Raw genomic sequence first — 21772 nt, forward strand, 5'->3', positions numbered from 1 at the left:
TGGAGCCAGGGCAAAGATCTTCTGGCTGGCGTAAGTCACGTCTGGCTAAACCTGTAACAACCCTCACTGACCCGTTTTGGATAACCTGGAGCCGGTTTATCTCAGTCTTGCTGATGCCAGTCAGCAAACTGCAGCTACAGTCCATTTTTAACCTACTATGGCTCTTGCAAGCGTTTCTGCATTTGTCTGGGAAATTATGGGTTGCAAGCGTGCAAAGAGTCTTAGATAGTAGGCAGCTCCGGAGACCATGCTCCCCACATGAGCCTTCATGGAGAGGTGCTGGTCCAAGATGTCCCCAAGGGATGTAACCTTTTTAAGGGTTCGATCTTTACTTCTCCAAGTTGGAAATTTCTGTACCGGGGGTCTAACTTGGAGATCAAGCTAGAAGACCCCACAATCATAAGTTCCGTTTTGGACCTGTTCAAGGCCAGTCCGTTCAGGACCATCCAATTTTAAATGCAAATATATGCTTTGTTTATTTGATCGTCATCTTGTGCATGGTCATCAGTCAAAGGGATGGTACATTGAGTATCATCCGCAAAGTTTTTAAACCAGATATCTTCTTGCTCCAGCATCGCAAAGAAAGGAGCTGTAAAGAGTTTATAGAAGCAAAGAGAAAGACTAGCTCCCTGTGAGACTCCATATTCAATTGATGCCAAAGCTGCTTCGGCAGTTTCTGAGCAGACACAGCTAACCCGGTTCAGGTGAAAAAAGGCAACCCAACGGGAATCTTCAGGGGAAAATGCTGCCACTTGTTCGAGCCTGGTGACCAACAACGTGTGGCTAACCAGGTCGAAAGCGGCAGAGAGATTCAGCAGCATAAGCATGGATGTCTCTCCCTTATCGATATCAGATAAGAGCCTAGATTTAAGTTCAAGAAGAGCCGTTTCGGTACTATGCCCGCCTCTAAAGCCCGATCGACAGCAGTTTAGAATGGGATAGCTTTCAAGATGCTTGGCTATCTGTACGTGACCCTATCCAGTATTTTCATCAGAAATGCTGAATTGGTGATGAGCCTGTAATTCAGAGGGTCCTCCTTAGGGAGGCCTACTTTTTTCAACAGTGGAGTAACCCACGAACGTTTCAAAATGTCTGGCACAGAGCTCTCTCTGAAGGACGCATTGATGAACTGGAGCATAGCATCCAGCAAGATGGGGGGGGACAGGTCTTGATGATGATGGCAGAAAAGGTTTCTCCCTTGCAGCTTGTTGTTTTAAGGTGCTTTGCCTGTTTAAGTACATCATTGCAAACAGGAAAGGTGTGTCATTCATCGTCTTTGGCATTCAGATGAAATCCAGCATTGCCTGAAGCCAACGGGAAGGAAGGGATGTCACGGGTTGATGTAGTAAAAATAGGAGACAAATTAGGTTGTCCAAGTCCCATGTATACAGACAATGTCTTCCGCTCTGGGATGTCCTCATTGGACTGGGAGTTCCAACTTGCCCAGACCACTAAGGAAGGACTTGCAGAGCGGGCTCGCTTCCCTCGCCTCACACGGGGTGGCTCCCCTATGGGGAGAAGGGCCAAATTGACCAGATTCATCACAGGCCCCAGGTTCGAATAGAGAAGGCTTCAGGGTTGCTGCTGGTACAGACACTGAGGTCCTGATAGGCTCTTGGGGTTCGGAGCCTGAACTGGGAACATCTGACGGTTTATAGGCAACAGCCGTTGACATTGGCTTAGCTCTATGCTGCACTTCTGGTGTGTGTACATACTTTCTGGACATCTTTTAAGGTGGCAAATACAAATTAGCGAAACGTTGTCTACCTAGGTGGGAGACTTTGATGCTTCCCTTGCCTTTTTGTTATAGAAGGTAGAGGACCTAAAAATGGTGTCATCATTTTGACGAAGTAAAGTCAACTAAAGGGATTTTGGAAGCCAGGCTAGGGGAGCCACTTAATTGTATCCGATGCCAGAGTGGGGTACGCTCAGTGATAGCTAGGACTATAGCTGAGGGCTGCATTATAGACATCAATTTACAACAAAAGTGGCTTGACACAAGAAGGGGAAATTTAGGATGATCAACAACAGTCAATTTACGTAGACGGTCTTGCTTCTAGTGATTTAAGCAGCTGCTTTACGCCTCTTCTCAAAATCAGTCTGCCGGCCTTTACTTCCTGCTATATATCTCTCACTTGTGGCTCTCTTCTGTATACCTTATTTTCCTAAGACTATCTTTCCCCCTTTATTTTCATGTTAAATCATCATTATATAAGGTTCTGCTCCACCAAAGATGTACAAGCTAGCTCATACGCAATATTACACATATGGCATGAAAAGAGGGGAACAACATTTCATACAACACATCACCTGGCCAATGACGGTGTGTCCCAAGGTTATTTGCATGGATGTATTTGGTCTTTTGTAGCAAGATTCTTCAGAGTGCAGTGGTTGGCAAGTGAGGGGGAACAAGGGAAATGGAAACTGTGAGCTCCAAATACAAAGGTTTGGTGAGATCAGAGTCTTTCAAAACACCATCATAGGGGGCGCATTCCAGCCTCTGAAGGCATACCATATTCATTTTGTTTTTCATCTTTAATGGTAATCATGTTTACGCAGCAAACAGCCAGTGTTTAGAGAGTCTATATGGTTTAAGCCCCTTTAGAAGACTAGGGAAAGCCAAGCCTGTCATGTTAATTATTTAATTGTATGGTTTCACTGCTACATTTTGTAGGACAGTTTTATGTGCTTTTTTACAGAAGGTAAATAGAGGTCCTCTGCAATGGAGGCAGGGTTTTACTCTTTACATGCCCAGGGAGTAATTGCTGGGGTGGCCGGGTGGGCAAAGCCACTGAGAAATGTGATTTTTTTTTGGGGGTCGGGGGGTGAAATAGTCTTGCAATGCAGCACATCATGGTGCAGATTTTCAAACAAAAGCAATACATAATCTTTGTGGGGGGTCGAGAGGTAAGCAACCCACAAATTTGATCACACATTTCTTTGTATGGTGAATACTTTGCAACAGAGAAAACATGTTCAGTGCCCACAAGCCATAACTGTTGGCTTTGTCAATACTACACTATGCTTTACTAAACCATGAAAGAAGCTTTTTTTTAATTGTGGACACTGCGAACTGAATCAATTCTAGGGACTCACAATTCCGTCCACTAAGTCACAGTGGAACTAAATGCTTTGCCCACAATCACAGACTTTGGTCAAGTGGTGATGCTGGGTTTAAACCCGGGTTGCAATGTATGTATTTGACTAGATATCTCCCCAGCATTAGTTGGTTCAGCTACGTATTCATGTTTGGCTTCCCCGGGCTAAAATAATATTCTACAACATAGAGAAATCTTTACAAGTATACAAGTCACATACTAACACAACACGGCAAGAAACGAATCACTATACAAAGTGGAGTAAAATTGTAGCTTTAGCTTCCCCATCCTGCGGAGAAGTAAAGACACACCGAGAAAGGGTTTGAAGTCATTGGGCCTCATTACACGGTAACCATGGCGCTATTAGCGCCATGGTTGCCGCCGGTATTTTACCATGTCCGCCTTGGTGGATGGCAGAATTACCGCCCTACTCCAAGGTGAGCGGGGGCGGTAATTCCCCATTCACCAAGGCACTTCCCCATTCCCATTTTTGCCCCCATAGGGCATAATGGGAATGGGGAAGGCGCTAATTGCGGTACCGTAATTAGCTCCAAGGTCCCTTTGCGGCACCCTACTTTAACGACTGGTAAAACCAGCCGTTAAGGTCGGGTCCCGCAAAGGGAACTCTTAGTAAGGCGGTAAGGGTTTACCGGTACCGGTAAACCCTTACCGCCTACCGTGTAATGAGGCCCATTGTTTCACACTGCATGGATCTTTTTATGCACCCTCAACCCCCATCACACAGCATTTGCAATTCTTAATGTACATCCCACTAACAACCTGTCACGGTTACCCCCTCAATGCGGTGACTGCCACCATCGAACACTAACCCCCCCCCCCCCCGTTGTAAATTCTGTGCTGATAAGGGGATGCGCTTGTGTTTTCCTTCGAAATGCAAAGCCCTCGAAAGTAACAGATGTTAAGGAACGGTGTTCCTCGAGTGCCTGCTGGGGCGAGCGGGTCCCCGCCCTTACAGATCACCTGTGCACCGCCTACACGAAGAAACGGCTTTAGCTGGGAGGACTTAGGGGTTGAAGTGGGAGACGAAGTGGCACTTGCAAGAGGGTGCTGGTGGGAGAGGGGACTAATAGGAGGCCTCTACGCAGCAGTGCCTGGAGACTAGTGCCAGGGCTATGCCGTGGCACTGTGAAAGCCCTGGAAATAGCCCAGCCCAGTGTTAAAATGCAGTGTTACATCCTCCGCTGAACACCATCTTCAGGCGGGAACATCGAAGGGGCACGCCGGAGGCACCAACAGTGATGAAGGACTACAAGCAAACTCGCAGCCTCTTCCAGGAATGAAGGATAAGCTCAGCAGAGAGCGCAGTGAAAGGTCTTCTCTGGGAGATGTCAAACTTCCCCCAAGGGTGACGGCAATTACCACAGAATCCTTTTCAAGATGAAAAAGAAGGAAGGGTTTGAAGTGGGTACAGACGAGCTGTTTCTTTTAACAGGAAACTGTTATTTTCTTCTTCACAGCGTAGGCTGCAGGGAAGATAAATGGTACAAGAAAAAAAACTTCCAAGTGGGCCTGCAGCCGCTGCTACTGTGACACTGCCCGATCAAAGCTCGCATTGCTTTTGAGAACGTCGCAATGAACTTACTCGTTGCCACTTTCCACCAGCTGCGTCAGGAGGGAGACCCCATCGAGGTTAATGAATTCCTGGGCGAAGGTGACGTCCCTCGAGAGGCGGGCGAGGTCCTTCAGAGCTTCCAGTTTGGCGTCCATGCTGGACGACTGGATGCGTTCGTGGAGCTGCAGCGCATTCTGGGCCTGGTGAGAGAAAAAAAGGCGAACACTTCGGTCAGCAGTGTTAATCCACACATGTCAGTTATGCAATGGCACAATTACAGACGTACAGTGTGGAAAGCTCTACCAGACTTGTTAAAACACATTCAGGAAGCAGTTTGGGTCACAGCACAGCACACTGCAATGCACCTATTTTGCAGTGATTTGTGTTGTGCGCGCAATTTAGAGGAGTGTTACAGCATTCTGCATACATGCCAACATTCTGTGACCAAAAATCTGTAGGAATCTTAAAGTTTCAAAAATAGTCAGGCAAGGAGGTAATGATAGGAATAGGGCGCGTCAGCAGCCCATTGTCATTGAATGAGCCCGCCGCCGCGGGTGTATTCAATGACAATGAGGTGCCTGCCACGCCTTCTGCCACCACGCCAGCTCGGGGGAGCCCTTGAAAGACTCCCCCGAGTTGGCGTGGTGGGGGGCTAATGGCGCCTTTTGTCCAAGGCACACGCGGCGGAGGGGCGCATTTAGCCCACTGCCGTGGGTGCCTTTGACATCAAAAGCCTGCATGCCGCTCCTTCTCCTACTACGCCAGCTCAGGGGAGCCCTTGAAAGACTCCCCCGAGCTGGCATGGGCAAAAAAAAAAAATGTACTAAATAAAAGAATGGAAAAAATAATTTTTTTTACAAAAAAAAACCTAAAAAAAACGGTATTTGGTGCCAATAAATCAGTAGGCGGTAGGACTGCTTAAAAAGCGGTATCCTACCGCCTAAATCGGTAGGGTTGGCAAGTGATACTGTGATCACAGCAATTACGCGCTGACGAAAAAGCGCATAGAATGAGGAGTAACTGTGCCAATAGTGGCTGATGGCTCAAGTACTACCAACCCGACAAGTGTTTCCATTTGAATCTTTTATTTGTTACAGAGCAGTGGTCAAAGTGGGCGGGAGCAGTTGGGAGAGGTGCTCCTCTACTTTTTAAAATTAAGTTTGACTGTTCCTGTGCTTTAATTTTTAAAAAGAAACCGTTCCAGAATGATTCGTTTTAAAAAAAAACTAGGAAGCAGTTGACACTTGCAGTTTCAGTGCACTGCACTGAACGTTCCCTTAAATAGCAGGCACATTTCTTTAGCGGGTTTGTATTGTGTGTGCGAGGGAGCCTGGCAATGGGGTTTGTGGGGAGAGGGGCAGGCCAGCAGGGAACATAGTTCCACTACTTATACACTTCGACCACTGTTACGGTGACTTGGTTTAACAAACCTCCCCTGCCCCATTTCATACCATGGTTCCCCATAACTGTTTTATTAAACATCTTGATCGCATATAACACAGGAGAGGGGGTACTGCGGTGATCTATACAAATCAGTGGAATATACCACATTTACTATGTTAAACTGGGATGAGGAATCGCATATTGGCTGTATACATTTTACAATACCATATATAACGACTTTTAAAATGATCCTATGTTATAGACCCCCAGGATACGCCAAGACATTACTAACTAGTATGGAGCAATTCCTGGCCACTACTGCCCTCAGATATACCCAACCACTGCTTATTCATTCATTAATTCTGTCATTTGTATAGTGCCTTTCACCATAATTATGGTCCCAACACGCTGTTGCTTGAATGCCCTCGTAGGGACCAAAGTTCACAGTATGAGAAAGGCGGGAGGTGCTATTATGCGTGTGTACGTTTCATTCATTAAAGTTATGTGAGGGTGGCCAAGACCCTGCTAGTCACCCATGTCTGAATGGCGTGTGGATGGGAGCTAAGCAGGAATGGGTGTCTAAGAAGATAGGTAGTTATGGGAGTAGCTACAGTTCACATTTTTATCATGAAAGGTAGCTCCATTCTTATAGCAGGAGTGTTGGGCAATAGAGTTTGACTTGTATGTGAGAGCAGAACTGTGAGGGAGTGAGGCCGTGCCTTCGGCTAGGCGCCAAAGGTGCGAAAGGAAAAATGAGTTCACTATACATTCAACATTGTCAACCCCCTGGGTTCCATCTAGGTACCAAGGACGGTGCTTAATCTCGCATAGGATTTAAGTACAATAAATACCCACCTTCTGTGTGGATTGTTGAGTGATATATTGCCCATCCCCGGTCCTTCAAGTGTGATACAATTCCCCCCTTAAAAGTCTAGTTGCAGCAGCATTGCCCACCCTCATATGATTAGAGATACCTACAGTGCCAAACTCCACTGATGATTCAATGCAACTACTTATCCTTCGCAAAATGTATTTATTTATTTATTTTACTTTTTTAAAGCGCTCACACAGCCCGCGGGCATCCAATTGCTTGACCTAAAGGTTTAAGTGCGATACGTTGCCCACCCTCAGAACCTATTTGAGAGCAATACATGGCCCACTCTCAGAATTCTTATCAAGTGCAAGTTACTGGATGCCCTCTTGACTGCCCCGGATGCCGAGCCGTAGCTGCATTTCTTAGGGGCTCGGGGCTGGTGGCTCAGGGGCCAGTGTGTGCGGCAGAGCTCAGGAGATAAATGAGAGATGAGGCAAGGTAATTGAATGGCAGACAGGCGGAAGAGGGTGGGCATGGGGAGAGGGTGGGACTGCTGGGTCAGTGCTGGTGTGTTTGTGGTTGCAGGGGGGGCAGAATGCAGGAGGGAACAGCCAGGCTTTGAGGGCCTTCATGGAAGCCATGTGATACTCTACGAGACAGAGTGAAGGGGAGGGAGTTCCAGTAGTTGGGCGCAAGGACGGAGAAGCATGCTACTCCTAATCTGGAGAACTTGAAAGGGAGGACTACCGGGGGTGTGCTGAGCCTGATCTGAGGACTCGGGTAGGAAGGCAGTGTGTGAGTTTGTATTGGAGGAATTCATGCCCTTTCTTATGAAAGGCACAGTGTGTAATGCACATGGCTTTGTAAGAGGCCCATCGGCTGATGGACAACCAGTGGAGTGGAGTATCCTGAGTGCAGGGGAGATGTGTTCTGTAGGGGAGCGTGCAAGGAGAAGCCTTGCTGCAGAGTTTTAGATCTGTTGGAGCTTTCTGAGTTGAGATGCAGGGGCACCTAGATAGAGGGAATTGGAGTAATCTAGGTGAGAGAGGATGAGGGCCATGATTGCAAAGACTCTATGGGGTAAGAGAACATCCGATTAAGAATGCAGAGGTGGAAGTTGCATGATCTGGAGACAGCACTGATGTGGCGACAGTGGGTCAGGTCCGAGCTAAAGATGCATCTTAGGTTTTTGACTGACGGTGATGCAATGGGTGGGGGTCCAAAGGAAGGCAGCTACGGGGTAGGGAAGGTGTTTCTAGAGAGTCTTAGAAGGTACGTCAGTTTTTGATAACTTGTATACAGATCCTATGTAACGGGTTTCCAGTACCCTTCCTAGTTGCATGTGGGGAGGTATGACAATATGCCATTTAGACATGGGGAATCAAAGGGGTATCATCAAAAGAAAAGGGGGGTGCCACGTCTCATCCGATGATGTCATGACATGTCCCTAAAGGTTGCCTCCCCCACCTTGTGATTCTCCCTCATATAGCCACCCCCAGGGTCAAGATCAGGTAGCGGCTGCCATCCCCTGGCCACATGGGAAAAGGCTTCCGCCGCCATCTGCTTCATCACATATCGGAATTGACATATGTAATGAGGTACCACTTCGTGTATCAATGGCTGGTGTGGTTTCTGACCCTACTCAGGTACCGCACGTAATCCGGTCCAGAGAACAGGACAAACACACACCCTCACTGCCCAGGGTGAGGAGAGTGCACCTGCATTGGCGTAAGCGTAGAGAGAGGCCCACAGATCCACACGAGAGAATGCTCGTCCTGGTAGGTGTGGTCTGCTGAGACAAACGCGCACCCAGTGTGATGTTTTGACCTGCAGTGGAGGCTGCAGAACACTCAGGAACACTGCTGTAGCACCGAACCAGAAGATCTGAGACCAGGGATCCAGGGGAAGGAGCTGGAAAACCCCTGAATGAAGGCAAAATGTAGAGCCGCCACCAAGACCCTAAAAGGAGCTCACGGGAATAAAGCACCCGCTTCAGCAGAGGCTAAGAAAGTCGGCTGAGCAAGACTATAACCTTCCCAACAAGGCCAACTGGAGGAACGCCACCTGAAACAAAGAGGTATGCGGAAGCTCAGGGAAGCGGGAGGTGGGTGGCAAGGTGTAAGACGACCCCAGATGGGGGTGAGAAGCAAACAACCTGTGACACAGTGAGCCATGACATCCTCATCAGGAGACTAGAAGAAATAGGAATAACTGATCTAGCCGTGCTTCGGATTAAATCATTTCTAACAAATAGAATGGAAACTGTCTGGATAAAACCTTTCAAATGTACCCCACGGGACACCAACTGTGGAGTAACACAAGGATCATCCCTATCCCCACTGCTCTTAAAGACCTACATGACTCCACTAATGAAGCAACACAGCCTTACGTGCTACAACTATGTAGACGGCACACAAATCATCCATAAACTCAAAGATGCACTAGAAGAGAACACAACGCTGGAAGACTGTCTTAACAAATTATGAATGGATGAACACAAACAGCCTCAAACTCAACCCAGGCAAGACATAAATCACGGTTATACCCAAAACCCAGGAAAATAACCATTATATCCCATGGCCCACAGAATTAGGAACAGCGCCCACCCCGTTGAAAATAGTCAAAAACCTTGGAGTCCTAATGGAAAACACGCTAACACTAGAACCACAAGTAAATGCAATAATCAAGAAATGCTTCTTCCTCCTACACATGACAAAAAGGATCCTACCATTCCTCTCCTTCACTGATAAAACACTTTCCATTATCTCCCTCATTATGTCCAGAATAGACTATGCCAAAAACCTATACCTCGGAATGCTGGAACACCTGCTAAAGAAACTGCAACAGATCCAAAATGCAGCAGCCAGAATTCACCTCAAACTATCACGAAGGGACCACATCACCCCAGCGCTAAAAATGTTACACTAGGTGCCCATCAAACAACGAATCGCGTTCAAAATGATGTGATTAACGCACATAGCAATCCATGGCCAAGGAGCAGAATTCCTACCAAAGAAAATAACCATTTACCTACCGACAAGAGAACTCAGATCAAGCAATGACATCCGCCTGGAACCAAAACCAAACATAAGAAAAAAACTTGGGGGATCCTCATTCTCCCACCTGGCATCAAAAACCTGGAAAAACTTCATGAAAAAAAAGCCAATCTAAGGATCACCTAAAATTCTGAATATTACTTACAACTTGTCACTTCACATCAGAACCAGATAGAAACGACTATAAAAACAAAGACACCACTGGAAATAGAACACGCCTCAACCAGTGCACATGGAAGGAAGGAGCCAGGGAGGGGGGGGGTGGAGGACATACCCACCCTCAAGCCAAACCCTACGTTAGGCATCGCCTAAGCAACAGGCCCCCTAGCTGCAGATGAGGGAGCAATAACCAATAACTGGCACCCCTGGGCCTCAGGAGCTCTAGGAGTTCAGGGAGTCGATGGCAAGCACACCCACTTTTAACGACCTAAGCGCAAACACCACAACGATACCCACCTTAACCCAGGGGGGGGGGGAGGTTCACATATCATTAGACAATTAGAGAGACTTGGCACCATTATGTGCAGAACCCGGTGATGTACCCACCACAGAACGCCCAGGCAGAGACACCCAACACAGATGGAAAAAAGAATGAGCTAAGAAACAGCCCCACTGACCCAACCGCAAAAACCTCAGCTCCCCACATACACCACTCATATACTAAACAAACACGACCACATATCTCTACAGCAATCCGCATGCACTTTACTACACTGCAACATCAAAACAAACCACACAGTCCTGCACAACAGCACATGGTAGTCTACCGATCTGTAAATCACACCCATGCTCAGCGAACAGTAACCTAAGCTGTCAACACGACATCACAATTCGCCCTCTACCTTTTCCCGCTATGCCCTACTAACCCATCCTACCCTCTTAGCTTTCAGATCTGCCAGACCACCACTCCGGTGGTGATAGTGTGCAGTACAATATGTCCTTTAACATTAACATGAATGCAGGGAATTTGTCCCTTTTTCCCAAACGGAAGCCGCCTCCTTTGAGACTAGGTAGATGAGCCTGTGAAGCAATACCCTCTCTAGGGGTTTGGGCAAGCGGGATCTCACTGGGAGGGACTCCCCCTTAGGTGACGACTCCCAGTTGAAGAAGCTGACAACATCTCCATTTTCCCACGTTTTCTCGGCATAGATGGGAAAAGATGAAAATATTAAGATAATGGGACATTCACACAGCATTGGCTTGGTTGCTGACCTCTCCTTAAAGAAGAAGCCCCAAGACCAATGTGACAGTGTCCCTGAAATTTGGGACTGGCATATAAATAAAACAGCCCTTACCTGGAGGAAGGAGCTGATGTGAAGCACGTCAGACTGAAGGAAGGATGTTGCAGAGCTGACACAGCGTGGAGGCAGATCCCCAACAGTCACATGGTGGGCATAGCACTCGCGCAACACTGCTAAGCCCATGTGTGGCAGGGACCCATGGTCCCTACCGGCGAGAGACCTAACCACAACAAACGTAGGAGGCCGGTCGGAAAGGAGGTCACCAGAGAGAAGGCAGTTGGCGAGAAGCCAGCTGCAGAAAAGGCACCCGCGAAAGAGAGCCAGGAATCAGCATACAGCGACTGACGGTTCCAACTTATAAAGAGTAACCGTATCCTCCTTAGAAGGAGACCATGGACAGCAGGTACGCAGAAGGCAATATGGAGAGGGAGGAGGGAGGATAAGGTCTGCAGCCACAAACAAGAGACTCAGATTAACAAAGTCATTCAAGTAACTCACAGGCCCCGGGGCCTAAAAAAGAAGAGGAAAGAAACTCCAATAAAGGGGGGTATGATAATCCCCAACATTTAAAGGGGATGTTAGAAACCAAAAGAAAAAGGAATCCCTAAAAAGTGGGGAAAGAGAAACCTGTACCCTAGAGCCGAGTAGAACTAAGAAAAGGAAAGGTCCTCAGAGGGTATTAAATGCAGGACATAGTCTTCAAGCTACAGACACCCGGGTGAGAGGCAGCGGCCCGGAACAAAAATCAGAGACACAAACACTAGAAATACGTCAGCAGACACTTGAATCTAAATCTAAAGGTCCGTGTGGGACCGTCAAATATTATTCCACTCGGAGTGTGGAATAGGCCCGATGGGGGGAGCCAAACCGAAACTTAAAACAACGAACATACGTTCCAAGTCAAATCCTACATACTGGAAAGAAATGTATAAAAATTGCAAAGACATGGATGAAGTGGCACCAAAGTTTGCTCTTTCTACTAAGAGGAAATCTTGGGAAGCTTTATGACTTATTGAACCACTAACAAGAGGCCAGGTCTGAGAAAGACAGGAGGAACAATTCTATTTGGTATATATAAGAACTTGTGTAACTCATTGGAACTGTGAAAGCAACAGAGAACCTGCAAACCGAGAGGGGCAATTTCCAGAGGATTTGGATAGGAGAGGGTGATGGACCAGCCAACAAGCAGGCCAATTGTTTTGAGTTTGTTTTCCTTTAGAAGTGGCAAAATCAGGTAACTGACAAATATTACCTACTTACCCAGTAATTGTCTTTCTGTAGCTTGTATCTGCATAGAGTCACATACTTTGCATAGTCCGCCATCTAGTGGTTGGCTCAGAGCATTACATCTTTTTCAAATGCGAAAAAGTGGGCATCAACAGGAACATTCCTCTAACACGATCTCTATCCTACGTGAACATGGACCCACAATCCGTCACGCGTCCTGCACACGTCGACATCCTCAGATTGTTTGTTTTTCCCCTCTGAGTATGTTATTTGAACTGCAACTGAGTCATATTGTTTGTACCTGCTGTTCCACTTTTCTTGCGGCAAGGTAGGGTGAGCGCATGAGCAGATGCAAGCTCCAGAATGCCGATTACAGGGTAAGTAATATTTGTCTTCTGGAGCTTGCAAATATGCGTCGATCTTAGATGTCTCGACCCCAGCGTGAGAAACCTCAACCTCGAGTACTGATCAATCTGTAGCAGTCTCACCCTGTGCCAACTGTCTGCATTGCTTCCTCCACTCGTTTTTGCATACAATTGCTACATGTTTTTGGCTAGAACTGATGGCATGTCTGGCAGCGGTCTTCAGGGTGGTCTTGGGGTAAACAATTGTTACACACCTTGTGTATATTTCACCACGGAAACGTTTTATTGCACTGCTGGCAAAACTTAAATGATGTGTTCTCCATAAAGGAATGAATGGAGGTTTCGACGTGGCCTTCGTGTCAGGAATTATGAGGGTAATATGCTTTTTCTCGAATGTTAAATACCTAAAATATGTGCCAATATTACATATAAAAAATCCACAGCTCTGCCACTGTACGCCTCAACGATGTAGCCGTTGCTTTCTCTCGCTGTCCATCGCTCTCTTTCGGACGCAGACTTTCCAGCCCTTGAATCTAAAATGGTGTCGAAAATGCATCTCTGCCCGCTAACCAACGGTGGGAAAAAAACAGAGGACGTCAACACGTGAAGGATTGTGGGTTCCTTAAAGATAGGATAGGGATAGTGTTACAGGAATTACCCCTGTCTATGCCCAGTTTTCAAATTCAAAAAAGAAGATTTAATACTCTGAGCCAACCATTAAATGGTGGAGTAAGTACAGCATGTGAATCTAAGCAGATTCGCAAGCTCCAGAAAGCATAGGTTTTGGACAGAGGAGACGTCCTGACGAATACCATTTATTTTGAGTTATTAGACAGGGTCATCACTCTCATAGCAATAACACTACGCAAGTGATTTTCTGTTTTTCTTTGATAAAGCCTAAAGTGCTTTGCAAACATTTACTATCTCGGATCCACCACAAACCCCAGAGTGAAGTGAGAAGCAAACAACCCCACGGTGGGGTGAGAAGCAAGTGACACCAAGGAAGGGTGAGAACCAGCCAATTCAGAGGAATAAGAACCAGACAACCCCAAGGTGGGGTAAGAAGCAAACAACCCCAGGGAAGGGTGATTACCAAACGACTCCAGGGCAGGATGAGAACCAAATTACCCCAGGGCAGAGAAAACATTTAACAATCCCATGGCAGAGTGAGAAACGAATGTCCCAAAGGCGGGGTGAGAACCAAACGACCACAGGTGAGACCCATATTACCCCCAAAGTCTGGTAAGAATCATTTTTACTTGAGTTGGAGAGAGAACATCCAGGTTGGGGTGTACAACCCCAAAACCCCAGAGAGGAGAAATCGTGAAAAGGAGTGCAAAGCTGATTATTGGCATCACTGCAAAGGGAGTGCAGAGGAGTACCAGGAACAGGACTTTCAAGTGCCAGTAATCCCATGGGTATGAGACGCCCTGGAATTTGTACAAAGTGTCTTGCAAAATCGAAAGAGGGAAGAAAATACATTGGGCCTCATTACGACCCTGCCGGTCCGGAAAGAACAGTGGTGGCAAAACCGCCACCACTGTTCTTTCTGGACCGGCTGATTAAGAGTCCTGCAGGCGGGAGGTGTCACTCCCGCCAGGTCTGACCTGGCGGGTTTAATACCACCCGCCTGCAGGCGGACATGGAAACACCGGCTCTGTCATAGACTGAACCGGCGTTTGAGTCCTATGGGGCCCTACACAATTCCGCCTCCGGAATTCCCGGGTCACCAGGGTCGTAATGCCCCGGTAATTCCGGGAATCACGGAGGCGGAATGGTAATACGAGTCCGGTGGTAACCTGCTGGTTTTTTCAGCTTGGTTACTGCCGGACTCGTAATGAGGCCCATTGACTTTCAGCAAGCTCACAGTCTGACGTGGGAGAAGGTCAAAGAGACATGTGTGTGCCTGGTTGTTTGAAATGAGCAATGGGATCAGTGACCCCACTCTTGAGACAGACATATCACTGGGTCAGAAACCAATCACCCATGGGGCAAGAGGCCCTAATTTTGTTTATGTTAGTTTCCTTTCTGTTGTAGTGGTAGAGACAGATCAGAATAGACCAGGTTTTCTGGACGACGGACAGAGATTATATTGCAGGATATCTGAGTAAGGAATGCTTTATTTTCTCTAAAAATAGGGTCAAGAACTGATAGGTACAGATAGGTTTATTTTGAATAGTTAAACAAAAGGACACAGTGTTGATCTCCCGACTCTGACTTACCACAGTGGGCATTTGACAGCAATACCTGGCAATGGTATGATTACCCGGATAGCTTATGGCAATTACTAGCCATGGTGCGAGAACCTGGACATTTTAAGTCAGTTTATGTTGTTGCTATGAGCATAGAGATGTTTGATGGCATTCTCAGAAGGGGAACTGCTAACGAGCATATACAGGAATCCAATGGATGTGAACAACACTTTACATTTTAAGAGTTTCCATCCTAAACACCTAAAAGAATGTCTACCGTATAGTCAGGTTTTGAGATTAAAAAGAATAGTCTCCAACACTGAAACCTTACAAAGAGAATATGACACCATGTCGGAGAGATTTATTACCGTGGGTATCCCGCTGATATACTTGAGAAGGCTACTGTAAGGACGGAATTACAAAAAAGGGAAGATCTTCTAATACCAAGACATAGAGAAGAGAAGACGCGGTTGACACATACTTTAAAATTCTCATCACAGAGCAACCAGATCAGTAAGATTATCAAAAAGAATTCTAACCTTATGAAACTTGATTCTACTCTGAATCGACTATTCCCTGAACCACCTATGATGGCGTACAAAAGGGGTAGTTATTTGAAGGATTCTCTAGTTAGAGCAGAATGACCTAAACTTGCAGTCCAAAGGGTACCTCTGTAAACAGAAAGCTGAGACATACACCTACCTCAAATTAAACTTCATGATTTTGCAACTTTTAATAGAAAAAATGTAATTTATGCATTACGATGCCCATGTGGCAAGAACTGTGTTGGACAGACAAGAAGAAAAGCCAAAGAACGTTGGACGGAACCTAAGTCCAACATAAGAATGACTAACATTAAATCTCCCATCTACAGACATTTCCGAGACAACCATCATACCGTGCACAAATGAGATGGGTCATACTTGAATTGGTACAGCCACTACTGAGAGGTGGAGACATAATGAGGAATTTGGCACAACGGGAACTGCATTGGATCTACCATCTTGATGCAATGACCCCACTACGCATTAATGAAGAGTTTTATTTCGGTCCGTACCTATAGACCTCAGAGTATTGAGAAGTGGCAGACTACACTATTAGGGATTTGTCACTTGTAAGAGAAGACGTATGGATTTTAGGCAGGCACCCGTTACGGTATTACTAACTCTATGTCTAGTAGACAGTAAACTCTTCAGAGGTAGACTCACACTGTCTAACAACCTATTGTTAAATAGTCTAACATGGAGAATTCACACAGTATATACGATAAAACTGTACACTCACATGAGGTAGTATATCTTTACATGATGTTAGATAACGTCTTGAGTATGATTACACTGTGGAACATCCAGGACAGATCAAAATTGTCCAGAAACTGTAAGAATTAAAACCTGCACGGGTTGTAAATACATATTGTATTACTCTTCATTGTTATTGAGTAGATGGATAGGGGATCCGTAACTAGAAACTCCGATATTTTCAAATGTTTTATAACCATGTATGACCTTGTGCCCAACTTCGGTTGGTGGATTGTGTATCCATTTAAATTCATTGTAAGCTTATGGTGAAACATATTTGCTTACCCTTTGTATGAGGATTATGTACTCCTGATTAGTCTAACCTAGGTTTCTTGGGTTTTAAGAGACATAAGACTAGTTTATTGTTTTCAATATGAGAATAGTGACCCCTCCCCCCCTTATGACACTTTATGTGCTTGATCTACTTGGGACCATTATTCTTACGACTCTATGTTCTTCAGGAGTGAGTTAATTAGAGCAGGACTCCTTGGGATATTACATTGGGATTTATAATAATCATTAGGCATACCTAGTTACTTTTGCACGTACTAAAATTAACTACGCACATCCTCTTGGATGGGGTATAAAGTCAATTACAAATACAACCCATCTATTACAATTGGTGCTTCCAGCACTAGATTTGAATGGCCTGTTCACCCTTCTATATGCTTTTGACTATTTTTCTCTACATTGCATTTACTACATTTGTGATCTTGTTAAACTTTGTCATTCTCGTAGCCAGCAAGACATTTTACCCTTTTCATGTATTTTTTCCAATCCCAGGGGGCACACACAATTCACGCGACCTTATTTACATTTATGACGTCATGATCGTCATCACGGCATGACATCATCACATATTTTCAGTACGCCGATTCTTATAGCAGCCATTTTGAATGCATTTTCGAATCACCTTCATTCAAGAACACAGCGATTCGCCTTTAGGAATAGCAGGAAGTCTCAGGAAGGGTAAGTTAGGAATATCAAACTCCTTGTGTTTGCCCTTTTAACACTGCTTTAAACCTTATTGTCATATTGTCATCTGTGCTCCAGGTACCACGCATTAGTAATTATTTACTATTTTTATAATGTTACACAGGTTCTGCAGGAAGCATGCTATCCTTATTTAGATCCTACCATTTAACTTCACACTTGCCACGACTTGGGGTAAGTGGGTATGACACTTACATTTGATACTTGCTCTTTTTACTTTTATTCATTTGGCTTGCCATGAGATAGGCAAGATTTGTTTATTCTCTCCATTTTAGAGAGACGACTCTTTTCAAGAATCCCCCTCTAATCCATTAGAGCTGGACTGTTCCCGATTGAGGAAAACATTTCCTCGCCTCCGTTAGGAAAGATTTCCATTACATGTGTCATTTCCCCTCCAGTTGTGTATCCCCCAACGTTTTGCTTTGTTTAAACACCATAGTCGGACTTTACCAGAGGAGCACAGCCTTCTGCTGCACTCCCCTGGGCTTTTCCCTCACTTCTTATGGGGAAACTGACATGCCCTTAAAGACAGTCAGTAATGGGAGACTTTGTCCTTGTCAATGTTGCAACTTTTCTGCAACATGTTGCAAGTGCACGAAGTATGTTACAGTACAGTGCACTTGGGTCTTCCTGTCATTTCTAAAGGCCCTAGTTACTCTAAGGATTTTTTAGGACAAGTGCTGATGTGTCTTGGACAGGGCTGGTGGCAGCTTATCGTTTCGTATCTTTTTAACCCTTTCTTGCCAGGTAAACTGTGATTACCGCTTTTGCCACGGCTAGGTGTCCTGGCTCCAAAATGAAGCCACAAGGTTTTTTGTCCTGTCCTTTGGCCATCTTGCCCCTTCACCTTCCCCAGGTCGAGCCGACCTGGGTAGGTCCTTATTTGGGAATGCATTTTCCGGGGAAGCGCCAAGCATTAGCAGGCTTCTGCATGCCTTGTGTGCGCGCCCCCAGGATGTAGGCTGGACTGTCTAGTTCCAATACACATCCTGGGTGCCAGAGAGTCTGGTGTGCTGTGACTGCCTGGGACCACTGTGGTCCACGATTGGTCCACGTATGGTATGCCTGTATGTGAGCAGATCTCCCATTGGGTCCTGTTCGTTTTGGCGTGAAGGAGATTTTGGATAAGAGAGGGCTCCAAACAACCATAGCATGTCGATCTCTGGAGTTCTCACTGAACGAAGGATAGGATCCAAGTATCCTGAAACTAAGAAGCCGAGTCGAGGAACCGCTGGTGACCCACTGGAAGGTTTGGCACCCTGAGCCCACTGTCATCCTGCTGGACCCCTCTGCATCTGGTCGTCCTAGAAGGTCTGCGAAGACGCTTCAACCCATTGGAATAGTGGGACCAACAATTCTCACCACCTTCATCAAAACCTGCAAGTAAGCCTTTTCGGAGGCGTCCCTGGGCCAACCAGCTTTCACAGGAGATTTCCCCTGACACCACGGCCGTTTCAAGGAGGCCCTGGAAACTTGGTACAACACAAGCTCTGTGTTCACGGCACTCTCGCACTGAATTCGGTACACTTGGCGTTCCCAGGTCTGGACTAAAGTGAGTGCGCCTGAACCGGAGTACACATGCTTACCGTGTCGCCCGGCTGTGGTGACAACCTTTGCAAGTTCATTTCAGCTGTGGTCCTTTGTGCCTTGAAGCCTGCTACAGTGGAACTGGCATGATCCATCCACCAGGAGTGGAGAATTCGCCACTGTCCCGTAGGGGAATCAACGCTGTATCTTCTTCACTGAAAGCCGCAGAGCCGGGAGATTGCCACATTTGAACCTGCAACCGAAGTGGACTCGACTGCCGAAGTTTGGTCCGGAGTGCACCGGGGTCAGTGAGTAATTGCAACCCTAACCGGTGGCCACTAGCGCATCCATCCATTTTTATGCACAAGTGGCCCCTGAGGGCACCTCTTCTTTCTACTGCTAGTGCAAACTATTCCTGATCTCTCGAACCTCTTCTGCCCTGTTGGGGAGACCCCTCCACGAATAGTGGGAACTAATTCTTCATCACCTCACCCACCTTCCTGATCTGCTACAGACCCTTGAAGAGACCCCGTTTTGCCCATCTGCATTACCGCGTGCGCCAGCATTGCAAGTACATTTGAGCAATAGGCTCCACTCTTCTTAGGGATTGGACTGCCTTTCAGTCAGTATTGCGTTTGATGCAAAGGGGACTAAAGGCTATTTGCACTGCCTGCTTCCTTCCCTGTTTAGGTTGTGGACCCGTTTGGTGCATTCATCCTTTAGACCCCATTGGTCTTGTATATATGTGTATAGATAGGATTGTATTGGTTTAATCGTATTGCTGTGATTTTCTTACTGTGTGTTGAATTGCAAAGGCCTTGCAATAAATGTATTTGTATTTTTGATATATATATATATATATATATATATATATATATATATATATATATATATACACCTGACGGAGTGATTTGTAAGTGTCCTTTAATCTGTGTGTTCATTGAGGTCTTTCAGTCACCCTCACCCCTTCTGAAACCTAGTCTTGACCGGCGCCAAGCTACTTTGATTGGTCTGGCTTTTCCAGAAGGTTACCTTGTTCCAAGAAACTATGCTGGCCTTCTGAACATCTGCCCACCAGTTCAGAAATCCGTCTCAACAGCCTCCAACTTTGGGAGGTGAGTATAGACAGAAGTCAGTTCAGGGCTTCCTATGTATGCTATGTTATAAACTAGAGATAGGAGGGGTTCCCTTACCAAAGTACAGTTCTATCATCTCCTTAGGTTGACACATGGGGACACTGAAAAAGTACACTTTGTGGAACTTGATAGAAAATTGAGTCCATCGAGAATTGTGGACACATTGAAGGTACAGAGTTCTTCATCACCATTTTAATAATTTCATGAAACATAATAGCTTGTTTAACATAATATGTGGGCTCTGAACTGTAAATAATTACCATGGCATGCTCAACGGAATGATTAGAGTTCTAATTGAGATGGTCAAATATTTGTATATTTGACATACATAGAAAATATGGTTTCTATTATTGTAATTGTACGTTACACTTTATTATATAAGTTTGATACAATTTATGGAAATATGAATAGAATATTTATGTTTTTGATCATTTGTAGATGATATTATTGTATGAAGACCCCTGATTTCTCAAAACGTGTTGGCTCACCTCAAGAATACAAATCTATGTTTTATGAAAAAAAATCAACTCGCAAGAGAATGTTTATATATACATGTAATGCTTAACCACAAAAGGCCAAGGCAGCTAAAATGTGCAACTCTATTTAGATCCAGAATACCTTGATATTTCACCTTAACCACATTTTCAGAGACTTTCTAATTTTTTGGCTTACAAGCCCATGACAGAGTGCAGGGGACAGGAGTTCCCTCACTTTTGGGAACCCTTTTTTGTTCTCATGATTTGTTGGTCAATGTGCCAGGATCAAAGTTTTCTCCCCCGCACCCTGTATCACACTAAGACATAATTATCAGTTTTTCCAGACCAGATAATATTTAGAACTAGAATACTTAGGGAGTGCTTTGTGTTATCCAATTAATTGACGTTTAATGGCATGACATACCAATGTTGTGAGCACCTGGACTTTAGAATAAATGGAGATGTCATGAGAATCTGGTCATTTCATGGCAATGCATGCCAATAGTGATTAACTGAGCACTTAATGTCAGTCAATGGTGTGGGTACCTGGAAAATCAATGGACAAATATGGGGATGATGCAAGTACTCTGACATTTGATGCCAGCACCTTCAAAGGGCATAATTAGTAGGGCATAGGATGAAAATCCTTGAGAAAATGCTCATACAGTGCCTATTTAAAAACAAAATTACTGGCTTTGCCAATGCTTGTTCAAGATGGCTAGGTATTGATTACCAGACTGATCCCGGGTGTGTGATGAATCAACTTCCGTGGCACCGGTGGTCCAGGGATGAATATTAGTTTCTAAATCATCAATCAGCCCCACACCTCTAGTACATCAGAAGGGATTGGAACAGATTGGAAACACAGGCAAACCACTAACCTCCTTGTCCAATTTTGGTATCGTGGGCGGACCGGCAGGCTTATCACCGAAAGGTTGTGGATCGTTGATTAGTTGCAACACAGCGAAAATACAATTATTACCCAATGATAAAAAGGGACTGTCCAGCCACGGTTGTATAAAAATATCTACTTTATTATTATCACAACAGACAGTTCTAGCACACTACGAAATACAACCCACCCTGTAAAGGAATGCAGAGGACAGTTTCATCTAAATAAAAGGGATGCACTCTGGATACTGAAAGGAGGGTAGTCGGTATAGTAAATTAATCACAATAGTTCATGGATACTTGGTTTCAACAGAAAGGGAGCAATGGATCATAAAATGTCACTAAGGGCCTCCGGAGAAGGACCAGCGGGGACAGAACCACAATGCACCTTGTGCGCTAGGAGTTCTTGGTGCTCAACAGGGTTGAGTTGGTTTCAGGGCACTTTGCAGCTTCTGCTATAGGGTTCAAGAGGGAGATAGCTGCGGGTATCAGGCAGCAGGCA

General features: G+C 45.5%; 1 protein-coding gene across 4 annotated transcripts in view; it reads right to left on the reverse strand.

The window, feature by feature from the left end:
* The window catches only part of ELMO1 (engulfment and cell motility 1), a 2216232-nt gene that overhangs the window by 1299458 nt on the left and 895002 nt on the right, over positions 1-21772 (reverse strand). For all 4 annotated transcript variants that reach the window (XM_069613266.1, XM_069613267.1, XM_069613265.1 and 1 more), the window contains exon 7: positions 4702-4871. In XM_069613266.1, coding sequence (XP_069469367.1) covers positions 4702-4871 — 170 coding nt within the window. The remainder of the gene's footprint in view (positions 1-4701; positions 4872-21772) is intronic.

Source organism: Ambystoma mexicanum, chromosome 5p, assembly GCF_040938575.1.
Source record: "Ambystoma mexicanum isolate Mex_15411 chromosome 5p, UKY_AmexF1_1, whole genome shotgun sequence".
NCBI lineage: Eukaryota > Metazoa > Chordata > Amphibia > Caudata > Ambystomatidae > Ambystoma > Ambystoma mexicanum.